The sequence below is a fragment of the Pochonia chlamydosporia genome, chromosome 1, assembly GCF_001653235.2.
Source record: "Pochonia chlamydosporia 170 chromosome 1, whole genome shotgun sequence".
NCBI lineage: Eukaryota > Fungi > Ascomycota > Sordariomycetes > Hypocreales > Clavicipitaceae > Pochonia > Pochonia chlamydosporia.
Window position 1 is genome coordinate 8,409,150 of NC_035790.1, and position 11,629 is coordinate 8,420,778.

The 11,629-nt window shown below is 49.1% G+C and overlaps 4 protein-coding genes across 4 annotated transcripts; 3 read left to right on the plus strand and 1 right to left on the minus strand.

The window, feature by feature from the left end:
* Positions 1–1,357: 1,357 nt before the first annotated feature.
* On the plus strand, positions 1,358–2,797 carry VFPPC_02227 (endo-beta-1,6-galactanase; the record flags this gene model as incomplete). The annotated part of the gene is made up of 1 exon (XM_018281911.1): positions 1,358–2,797. The coding sequence occupies one exon, from the start codon at positions 1,358–1,360 to the stop codon at positions 2,795–2,797; it is 1,440 nt and encodes a 479-aa protein (XP_018139036.1).
* Positions 2,798–5,705: 2,908 nt separating this feature from the next.
* VFPPC_02228 (CND1, Gas1-like protein) lies at positions 5,706–6,782 on the plus strand (the record flags this gene model as incomplete). Its single annotated transcript, XM_018281912.1, has 4 exons — positions 5,706–5,786; positions 5,840–6,103; positions 6,160–6,375; positions 6,441–6,782. The coding sequence occupies 4 exons, from the start codon at positions 5,706–5,708 to the stop codon at positions 6,780–6,782; spliced, it is 903 nt and encodes a 300-aa protein (XP_018139037.1).
* Positions 6,783–7,852: 1,070 nt separating this feature from the next.
* Positions 7,853–8,230, plus strand: VFPPC_13230 (hypothetical protein; the record flags this gene model as incomplete). The annotated part of the gene is made up of 2 exons (XM_018291007.1): positions 7,853–7,954; positions 8,027–8,230. 2 exons carry the CDS (start codon positions 7,853–7,855, stop codon positions 8,228–8,230), a joined length of 306 nt encoding a protein of 101 aa, XP_018139038.1.
* Positions 8,231–8,251: 21 nt separating this feature from the next.
* Positions 8,252–10,146, minus strand: VFPPC_02229 (general amino acid permease (Agp2); the record flags this gene model as incomplete). The annotated part of the gene is made up of 4 exons (XM_018281913.1): positions 8,252–8,291; positions 8,339–8,488; positions 8,536–9,815; positions 9,919–10,146. 4 exons carry the CDS (start codon positions 10,144–10,146, stop codon positions 8,252–8,254), a joined length of 1,698 nt encoding a protein of 565 aa, XP_018139039.1.
* Positions 10,147–11,629: the final 1,483 nt, after the last annotated feature.

Consider the following 11,629-nt stretch of genomic DNA (forward strand, 5'->3'; position numbering starts at 1 on the left):
GTTCTTCAGATAATTCTCATTCAATACAATTGGCATTTTCGTTGTCGTCATACTCGATCTCATGTGACCCGGAGTTGTGTGACAAACAAGCTATGCGTGGTGTTTTGATGACGGACAGATGTCAAGGCTCTGTACAAATACAACGGGATGAGAGAATGGGCTAAAGAAGAGATGATGGCTTATCTGGACTGGACCAAGGCACACCGCGGAGCAGGTCGTTGCGGAGATTGCAGGCAATGAGACTCCAAGGAGCAAGGGAAGAGGCGAAAGAAAAGCTGAGGAACAAGATGGCCTATACTCGGCGGGGAGGGAGGAACAGTGCATTGTATTCAAGCTGTAGCGCAGTGGAATAATAATAAGCTGAATTGCCCGAACGCACTAGATTTTGGTGAAAACATGCGAGAGCAAAGTCGTGACACCTTGGGAGGAAGTCCCAAAATTGACAACCGTCAACTGTAATGAACCAGTTGCTTCACTGTTAAAGCTTGGTGTAGTGCGCTATCTTCACCGGCTTGTGGGGACTGGTTGATTGACTAGTTGAGTCTGGGGTCAATGAGGAGCGCTAAAAGTGCGGCGTGCGTATCGGAGTCGTGCTACGTCCCTATCAATTGCCTTCCAGCAGGCCTAGAAGTCATTTGCTACCCTTCGTCCAGACAGCCACTGGCCAGAGTATGAATTTGCCCGGCTTTAGTGGCACCTAATATTCTAAAGTTACCTCCCCTATTACATGACATCTGGTCCAACAGTGGCGAAAGAAGTGATTAGACAGGCATGGTTCCATTTTGGTGACGGGGAGCCTAGCCTGGTGGCCCGCTTGCGTTAGTGTTGGGTAAGTATTGGTAGCCAACCCCACGGGGAAATGCGGGGGTAGCAGTCGTACCAGACTCCACTCAATTTATCTTGGCAACAGATGCGCCTCCCTGAGCGGTGCCGCACCAGTAAAACAAGGGCAAGTGGTAGTTCACATGCCGAAGTCTGCTTATTGGCTATTTTGACTTCCATCAGCTTCAATAGGTTATCAGACGCCACAGATCTCGAACGTCATGTGTCGCCTTGGTGAGATATTTAGCTTAAACGGCTCCGGCTTCCCCGCCCGTCAAGTTTCTCTTTACCTGACGCATACAGAGGCCTAGCTACCGAGCAAGACATCGTGCCTTGATGAAACTTGTAGCTATAGTCCACGCTCCGGCTTCCCCGCACCTCTCATTCTTCTTTCAATGGCCATCGAAAGCCACGCGTTGCTCTTGGAATAACATGGCGGGGTTCTGGAACCGTTTGCCCAGTATATAAAGCATAGAGATATATCCGAATTTATCTGACATGACAACTTCCTCAGAGCCTTCAAGTACTTTTGATCATGTTTCTCGCTATTTTATCTTCGATTATCGCTCTTGCCAACCTCTCAACTGTTGATGCAGACACTGTGACAACAGTTGATCCCTCTACATGGGGTGTTTGGGAAGGCTGGGGGGTGTCACTGGCCTGGTGGGCCAAAGCTTTTGGCGATCGTGAGGATCTCGCTGATGCTTTATTCACTACTAACTGGCAATCTTTCCAAGGCCAAAGTCTACCTGGCCTCGGTTTTAACATTGCACGATACAATGCTGGAGCTTCCAGTACAAAAGCCTACAACGGAAGCAGCATGGTTGTTTCTCCCAATATTAAGCCATCTCGTCAAATTGATGGCTTCTGGCTCGATTGGGCAAGCTCTGATCCTTCGTCCTCTAGTTGGGACTGGTCGGTTGACGCGAAGCAGCGCCTCATGTTGCAAAACGCTAGGATGAAGGGTGCTGACACGTTTGAGCTTTTCTCAAATTCTCCGATGTGGTGGATGTGTTATAACCATAATCCATCCGGGGCTTCAGATGCCTCCAAGGACAATCTACAGTCCTGGAACTATGAACAGCATGCCGCATATTTGGCCAACATCGACCAATATGCACGCCAGCATTGGGATATTGACTTCCAATCTGTGGAGGCTTTTAATGAGCCATCATCAGATTACTGGAGCGCCATGGGGGGGCAAGAGGGTTGCCATTTTGATGTCAGTACAATGGACAAGGTGACTGCATTTTTGAGGACCGAACTCAGTAAACGGGGATCGAACAGTTTTATCGCAGCTTCGGATGAAACGAGCTATGATGCCGCGGTAAACACTTGGAAAATGATGGCTAGCGCATCCAAGGACGCCATCCGTCGTATCAACGTTCATGGCTATCAAGGAGGCGGTGGACGCCGCGATCAACTCTACTCCCTGGCTAAGCAGTCGAACAAAGTCCTGTGGAATAGTGAATATGGCGACAACGATGGTAGTGGCAAGCAAATGGCTGCGAACATACTCCTGGACTTCTACTGGCTACATCCTACTGCTTGGGTCTATTGGCAAGCGGTCGACATACCTGGTTGGGGACTTATAGTTGGCGACAATGATGCAAAAACACTCGATTCAGTATCCACAAAGTACTTCGTGCTTGCACAATTTTCCCGCCACATTCGAACAGGAATGACTATCTTAGGCGGCGGTAACGCTGACACGGTTGCAGCTTACAATGCTAAGAATAAGACACTAGTAGTCGTAGCCGCAAACTGGGCTTCGGCTCAGTATATAAACTTTGACCTTTCCCGCTTTACGAAAACTTGGAAGGATGGAGATCTAGTAAAACGATGGCATACTGTGGTCGATGGTAGTGAGAATTACGCTGAGCACAACGATACGTTCATGCAGGGATCCCGTTTCTGGTCATGGTTTGACACTGGTTCTGTGCAAACATTTGAAATCAACGGTGTGGATCTGTGAAACAAAGTCGCCACAGACTCGATATTCGCAATTTTCCGCCGCTTGAATATTATGTTAACAATGGAGAATAGTAGCGTAGCTTTATCTACCTTTCTGCCACATAGCGTCGGTTCAATTTTAATTTCATATGGAACAGCTTCTGGTTTCAGTCCTTCTGGGGAGCACAAACACAGACAGGTTCTCGCATCCCTAAATCAGTGTCGTAAATAGTGTGGCCGTATATGTCGGATAAAACTGCCTCTGTTGATAGAACAAGCAAACTTGATGTAAATGCTGGCTGTCATGACGTCGGCAATGAGAACTGAGAATAGCTGGAAAAAGCAATTATTTGCTTCAGACGAATGGGAGGTTTTCTAGTATAGTTTGACAGGCGTCAGGCAGGCAAGGGCCAAGAAGCTCTTCAAAAATACTGCAGCGAACCTGGGTATAACGCTGGCAACATTACGGAAACCGATGAAGGGCTTACAGGAACCTGTCTCGACAAAGCTGGTTCTAACTCTGCCCTGAGTACTCCTAAGGCTGGGGTAGATTTTTGCAATGCATTCACCAGACCTTTTGGTGGCGCGGCAGCTGTTACCGGAACTGCTGCGTGGACAGTAAGTTTTTCCCCAAAGTTTAATCTGAGGAGGAGCACTTGAGAGCAGAGATTTGCAGCCACTAACAACGACTCGGTAGGTTTGGTGTGGGCGAGCAGGAGAGGGTGTTGTCCAGCGAGAAAAGGCCACGGGTATGGCTCTTGTCAACAAGATCGTGGCCGAATCAGATGGTGATAAAGAGAAACTAAAGACCACGATTATGAGCTTGACAGGAACTTCACCTGAGTTAGTGACCGGCATGTACAACGCCCTCAAAGCCGCACCCTCGTCGGTCATGGGCAGCCTGGGTCTGGGTGGTGCAGCCGCTGGTGTGGCCAGCGTGGCTACCATGGTATATGACTTCATCAGCGCAAACACAGAGCAAGGGGGCTTATTTGGCCCCGAAACCAAGATCGGTCAATGGCTTCGAATCAACCCAATCAGAGGAAAGACGGGAACGCAGCCATCTCCTCAGTACCAGCCAGGAATCGTATATTCGGAACAACACACTCCCACACAAATGTGCTGGCCCTTTAAAGATCAGAGTGAGTGGTATTGGATTCAGACCGTGAAGAGATGCAGATACTGGCACGACGAGAAGCAATGCGACACATCATATTCCTACGACGACAAATCGAGGTCGGGAAAGATCCAAGCCAAAGTATGCAAGAACGAGCAAGCGCAAGCCCAATTGACGCCCGAGGCCAAGGCGGAGCTGTTGAAAAAGGAAGAGGGCAATTGTTTTCGTCCTCGGCGAATGTGCTCCAAACCTGATGGCGCAGCGTCAAGCTTCATGTACTGCATGGACGACACCACGGAAGATATCCAAGTGTGTGAGGCCAACGGCTTTACGTCGTCACCCATGAAGGACAAGGATGAAGCCCAGATTGAAAAGGAGAAGGAACAGGATAAGAAGAATGACGAGGCTGGCTGCTTCAGTCCCAGGTGGGCTTGCCGCAATGCTAGAGGTGACTTTCTATACTGCATGGACGGCGACGAGACATCGCTGGAAACTTGCAAGAAGAGCCAGTGGTATCCCGAGCGGGAGCCGGAGCGCAAAACCAACCAAGACTGGTCTTGGCGAGCGAGCTGGATAACATTGAAGTTCTTTATTTCGTGTATACTTGCTTGTATGATTGTTCTTTTCGCCTTACTGGTCATTTTGGATATTTCGATGGGTGAACTCGAGGCTAACCTGGAGTTTGCTTTCATCTCTCCTCTGTCCTTCGCTTTATGTATTATTAGATAGACAAATTTAACGGCCTCGGCCTCATTTGACAAACATGGGATTACTGGAGATTAACGAAGCCGAAAAATATCACCTATCGCGCAAGAATAAGTTAAAACTTAATAAATTAGGGCTCTCGACCAAGAGGGCCGACTGGCTAACACCCCTTGAGGCGCAACCTGTTTCAGAATCGGACTGCGGACGTCAAAAACGGCCACAAACAGGTAGCGCCGTTCTTTCAAACACGATGCGTTTCTGGAGATCGACAGCAAGGTACCCCAGATGGAGATCGCATACAATATTTCCGCCAGGTTGCCATTGTTGTCAATTCCGCGCGCACACATCATTCTTCGGAACTATTCTTCTGGCCTGCTCTCTCAACGGACGAAACCGAGCGGCCCACAGACACTATTGGATGAAGAAAGGACGAAAGTGACATGAGATTGCGTCTCTCAAGCTATAACAGGCAGAGGCATTGAGTCTAGCTGTTATGTTGATGGCCTCCAAAGTCGGCTGGGCTGGCAATGCTTAAGGCGCCACAACGCAGTCTTAATATGTAGGCTATTTTTATGCCAATCAATGCAGCACTGCTGGGCGCTTGGCGCAACTCAAATTGATGCCGACATAGCCGTTTACGTGTCGGGCCAGAAACTCACCAAGTTGGCTTGCATGGCCTATCGCGCGACCCGGAGGAGTGTAAGAGGCTGCCGTCATAGCCGCCATGTGGTGACGATATGGTTGGATACGGTTACAGGTTACCATTCTCAAGGGCTTTGCATGCGTTTGCCTACCAATCAAGTGTCTTGATGCCCGAGTTAGTCTGTTTGAGGAACTAAAACGATCGAAACGCGGCCGCATCATCGGCTCGCTTCGCAGTAACCAGCCAGCTACAGACTACATTGCCGTTTATCCGCATCGAAAAGGTTGAGCATCTTGTAAGTCAACTCACAAAGACAATCCATCTATATAAGTCGACGCGAGGACCGACAATGTAACACCTTTTGTATATCTATATCGCTTCAAACTCTCATTCTTTTTGTCTCAACTTCTTTGTTCACTCTATTATCTCTTCTAAGCTTCTTTTTCCGCGAATAACGGCATCGGGATGCATTCTTCAACTCTTTACGTAGCCCTGGCGGCTCTTACTTCTAACCTCGTCAATGCCCACGGCAAGATTAGCGTTGCTGTAAGTTCATACACACCATTCGAATAATGCTGTTCCTAACGATCACGTTTAAGACTGGTGATGCCGGCGGCAACACCACTGCACTTGGCATCATGGGCGGTGTCGTGCCGGGGGCAGGTCCCAATCGACAAACCGAAGTCGACACGACAGTTTTCCGCTCCAGAAAAGCTGCTTCTGATGGCCTTGGCCGGACCAAAGGCAATGGCCAGAATACCCTGGATGACATGAGTCGCATTGTTGCCATGTCTGGCTCAACCCTTCCACAGGTCAGCAACAATGGGGGGTACATCTCTGCTACCTACCATATTGTTACTACCGTACGTAAAGCACTCATGATATTTCATGTTACTGAGAAAACTGACTCAGTCACCAGGACGGGGCTGGACCCGTGCAAGCCATTGTTGATCCTACGGGAACGGGTAAGTTCTCTCAGGGCACAAAGGCACAAGTCGTCACGCAGGTACCAGGGAGAAATGGCAACATCGCCCCCGGACCTTTAAGCAATAACCGCCCACAGAAAGGCCAAGGCGGCGGTGGTTTGCTCGGTGGGCTACTTGGGAAGCGAGCATTAAACGTTGATTCAGATTATGTGAGTTGCATTCCCAATGCCTTGCGGTTCAATGTACTAATGCTAATGATCTCGTTTCTACGCAGCCTCTCAAAGTTGCCATCCCAGCCGGGACTACTTGCCAGGGTTCCATGGGCGGCATGTCCAACGTTTGTCTTCTAAAGGTTGCTAATCCCAGTGGCGCTGGTCCGTTTGGCGGCGTGATTGCCTTCCAGATGGCTGGTAACGGTGGGAATACGACTGATACCAACGGAAATGCCTCTAATGGCGAGGGTTCAAGTGATAATGGGGATAGCAGCAATGGCAATAACTCTGGCAATGGGGCGAACAACCAAGGAAACGGCAATTCTGCTAATAACGAGGCCAGCAACAACTCGAACGGCAATGACGATAACAACGAGAAACGTGCCGTCAGGTTCCATTCGTGAGAGACATTTGCGCCCTTAGTTCTGAGGGCACATTCATTTCACAACTCAATTATATTGTTGGTCAATTAGATAGACGCCTGCGTACGCAAGGGAATAAGAATTACATCGCCGGCCAGACACACATGAGACTAATACTGATTCCCAAGTGCCCACGCTTTCATTCTTCATTATAGATGTCAAAAGTCAACACACCATTAGTCACATGGTGGAAAACTGGGAAAGGTAAGGGAGAAAAGACTTGTTGCAACTGCCGCTGGGCCTTGGTCGGCCAAGAATTTGGTGAACGTGAACACCCGTTTCCAATTCTGGCGTAAGACTCAACCTCGCCTTTATTTAATCCCCCTTCGTCTTGAAGCTAAAATTTGAACCGATACCGCCGCTTTCTAAAAGTCGCACAGGTCCTTACCATGTCAAAGTTCCCCTTAGTATTTAACAAAATTTTGCGCAAATTCACACAATTTCTCTACAAAGAACACTCCTACGCTTATACTCCAACGTTTTTATCTAGTTTGCATAACAGTTATTGGGAGAGCAGATGGAGGGCAGGCCGCTTATAGTGCTACCATCAAGCAGGAGAGCCATTCACTACAGCCACCATTCTAACCCAAACTACTAACGTCAAATGAAGAAATCAACGCAACAAGGCTATCTCTCAAACAATAGCTTGTAAATTCTCTAAATTCGAGGTTATCGGCCGCTCGCCTAATCATGGTCAAGCTTGGCTCACCCTCGGGCCAACATCCGCCCGTTGCAAGTTCCTCCGCATCCCGAACGGCGCATCGTGGCGTCTCAAAAAGACATTTCTTAAACGTCGGCTCTGCCAACATGCATTTCAAGGGCCAATCATCCCCCCTGTGAGCTGCTCTGCATTGATGGCATCAATTTTGTCCGTGGTTTCAAGCTGTATTCTTATTCCCCGCTGGGGCTAGACGAGGTGATTCCTTCGCTTACATTGCCCCAGCATCACGGCAATTTATAAATGAAGCATATGCTCCAATAGCTGTGGACGAATGCCCAGTCCTTAGACTGGGGTAGTGCAAGTCATTGTATGAAGGATGAGCGCAGTGAACATGAATGCACCACCTTTCAGACTTCGTCTCTGTACGGTACTCAGCCGCTTTGGGGACCAGCTGATTATTCGGTCCATGGACGTCATGGTCACCTATGCGCAGGTATGTTACTCTTTAGTGTCTATCTAGTTTGTTGTTCAGACACAACATGGCGTGTTGCTGATACATCTCCAGGGTTACCAGTATCACTTCATCTCGGCACAGGACGAAGTTTACGTCGCTGGAGTCAAAAGCGGTTGCCACGTCTTACCGCGTCTTGACATGTTTTCAATTGAGGACTTCGACAAATGGAGTTCGATTCGCTACGATGACTACGAGTCCGGTTCCAGCGGAGGGAGTGTCGACACAAACATACGGCATATAGACGTCTCACATTAGATCTATCGCATGGGTATCTATTTATCCAAACAACAAGTCCAACACCTTTTCAAATCGGTTGCTATAAAAGTTAGCCGGGGATTGTTAAAAGGTCAGAAGGAATCTTACGCTGGTGGCTTGGGAATATAATTGCGCTCATACTCCTCAATGACATCAAGGTCCTTCACAAGGTCAACATCCTCTGGCCTGATGATTTTGGTCCCGCGGATGAACTTGTACCCAAAGTAAAGAATTGGGAAGACAGCAAGCATTGTGTATCTATCAAATTAGCATGCTTCCTCCGCAAGTGGTATAGAAATACTTACGAGAATAGAAAGTCCGGAATGCTCCATTGTCCAGGCAGGAAAACAGAGTAACCGCCAACAAAAACCATAATGGTCGTGGCTGTCAAGGCGTAATACGCACCGTAAGGCATAAACCAGGCCTTGTATGGCAGAGAGTCGCGGCTAATCCCTTGCACTTTGAGAGCACGGTAGAAGCACAAGTATGAGATGCATACACAGCTAAAATTGAGAAGTTGCGAGGCTGTCACAAGCGAAACGAGCCAGTTTAGGACCACGGCTGCGTTTGAAGACAACTGTAGGAAGGCGAGAAGCGCAAGTAGCAGCACAAAACCGACGCAGTAAATAGGGACGCCTTTCTTCGTGCACGTCGTCATGAACTTGGGTGCCTTGCCTTCCAGAGCTAGCCCGTATAGAGATCGGGATGCACAGTAAACGTAGGAGTTGCCCGCGGAAAAGGCAGCAGTCAACACCATGGCGTTGACAATGTGAGGCAATACTTTGATGCCCAGGCGATTCATCGCAACGACGTAGGGTGAGCCAGCTGCGCCAGGAGCAGAGCTTTTGAAAGCGGCAATCAGCTCCTTGTCGTTGTAAGGCACAAGAATGCCAACGCACAGCGATCCCAGAACAAAAAAAGCTGTGAGTCGATAAAACACGGCATTGTAAGCACGCGGCATGACTTTTCTAGGATTCTCGGCTTCACCAGCTGCCATTGAAACGTAATCTGGCCCGGCAATCGTGAAGGCCGCTTGAATCAGACACTGCAAGAAACCAAGCCATTGACCGAGAGATCCTTCGTAGTACAAGGCAGCAAATGCGCCGGGTTCTTTCCAAAACCGGAATCCGAATCGATCTCCCAGCGGGTTGCCTCCAACCATGACAATGAATGTGAAGATGATGAGTCCTACGATGAGTAAAACCTTACCAATGGCAGCCCAAAATTCCGACTCTCCATACCACTTGACAGCTAGGAGATTGATCAGGGCATATAGGACAATAACAATGACAATGACGGCCGCAGTCGGTATAGCATCAGTCCAGAAATGCAGGATGAAATTGCAGGCAACAACTTCAAACGGCACCAGTGCAGCCTCTAAGACGAAAAAGTTCCAACCAGCGGCGAATCCGAAAGCCTCGTCGACATAACGACCAGCGAAGCGGATAAAGGGTGAAGAAATGGGTAAGTAGGTAACCATCTCAGCCATGCACAAGGTGATTGCGAGAACAAACGTGCACCAAAAGCTGAAGGCAATAAACAAGCTGCCTGGGCCGCCATTCAAAAGGCCCTTACCGATTTGAACCTACAAAGGGGCACGACATGACCATGAGCACTTGACGAACTGAACGGAGAATAAATCAAACGCTGGGAGAGAATAATCAAGGATTGTACAATTGTTTACGCACATAAAGGGCGGTGCCAATGGTACCACCAATGCCAATGAGCTGAATATGCCGGGACTTGAGTTGGCGATGAGTAGAGTCGTACTTTGATCCGGAAGAAAGCGAAAGTCGGTGGGAAGTCACTGGCTCGAGTTGAGTACCGTCTTTGGCCTCGCCCTGGACGGCAGTAGTTTTCTCTTGGTCAGAGGAATAGTTGGGCGGCGTGGGCCGGTCGACGCCAGTTGAAGTCATGGTCTGCTGTGGTGAAGAGCGAAGGGGTTGACTGAGCCGGAACTGGTAGACGATTGCCTCACAAGATCGGTATTAAAACGCACTGCGGGACCCTCAATATGTCACGAGCGAACTGATTCGACAGGTGAAGCACAATGGCTGAGCCGTGAAATCGATCGTTGCCGGGAGCAAGCTTTAACTGAGGGCTTCACAAGACAAGGCTCAGTCGCAAAACACCCAAATTGGGTGTGGGTAGGAATGCGGTGTGTAGGCAAGACACTGAGGTTAGCCACAATAAGAGACAATGCGAATGAACGAAATCACGCGACGATCAAGCACGTAGTCCATACGTGGCCAACACAGTCAGTGTTTTTCTCGTCAATTCTGAGCAGCGTTTGCCAGAAATGCCTGTTGAGATTTTGAAGTCGAGTGTGAGGGAGAAAGAACAGGGTTACATCGAACGATGGGTGAGCGAAAAAAAGAGAACCAAACAAAATCCAAGGTTGAAGACCCCAGACCAAGGAACCACCATGGAACCACTGGTTTCTTGGTATTTAGTGTCTTGTGGACCAAGTCTCACATTTATGAGCCAAATTGACGGCGGGTCCCTGGAGAAGCGCGATATACGGAGTCAGGATGGATGGATTTCGGCGGCGTGAGAGGAAGATCGTTTGTGCCAGCCTTGGCCGGGGCCATCGACTCGCGTAGTACGTTGTGTGGCGAAGACAGCAAGTGACTGACACGGCGCAAATATCGCTGTTGAACGATCGGCCATACAATACATATATGGGATGTTGTGCAACGATTCATCAGACGCATGCAAACAATTTGTTGGGTGGATCATGTTTGGTCTGATCAGAAGCATCAAATGTCACCAAATTCCAGCTGCCAGCTGTCATCCACGGTCGCGCCTGCCATTTTCAGCTACCTTGTTTCGGAGAACCTTTGCCGAGAACATAAATCGATGATATTGATTAACCCAATTTCTGACTTCTTCTTCTTCTTCCAGACACAGAAAGACGAACCCTCCTGGAGCGCTGTTCTCGCAGAAGGTCAACTGGTCATTCAGACTTTCAATACAGGGCAGGGGTACCTTCTAGTACATGAGAATCAGGCTTGGCCAACGAACCACCGCCTGTCTGTGAGATTCGCTGCATTGGACCCATCACCAAAAGATTGACTGCCTGCAGGTGATCGACGAGCAAGCCACCAGCACGTGAGAAGCAAGGCAAATGTCCGACGGCGACACCGAACACAACCAGGTTTATTCAACGCATGGCGTGCCATATCAAAGCAGCAGTAATCGTGCGATATGCTGTGAAAATTGGCTTTCAGGAACCAGCAACCAGCCAAGGTGCTGACGGGCCGAGAAGCAGCCACCAAGCCACCGGGCAGGAATCGTCCTCGGCTCGTCGCTTGGAAATGAGGCAGGGCATTTTTGGGCACAGGTCAAAAGAGCATCTGCTGACATACAGCCACAGTACCAAATCTACCGAGCCTACGG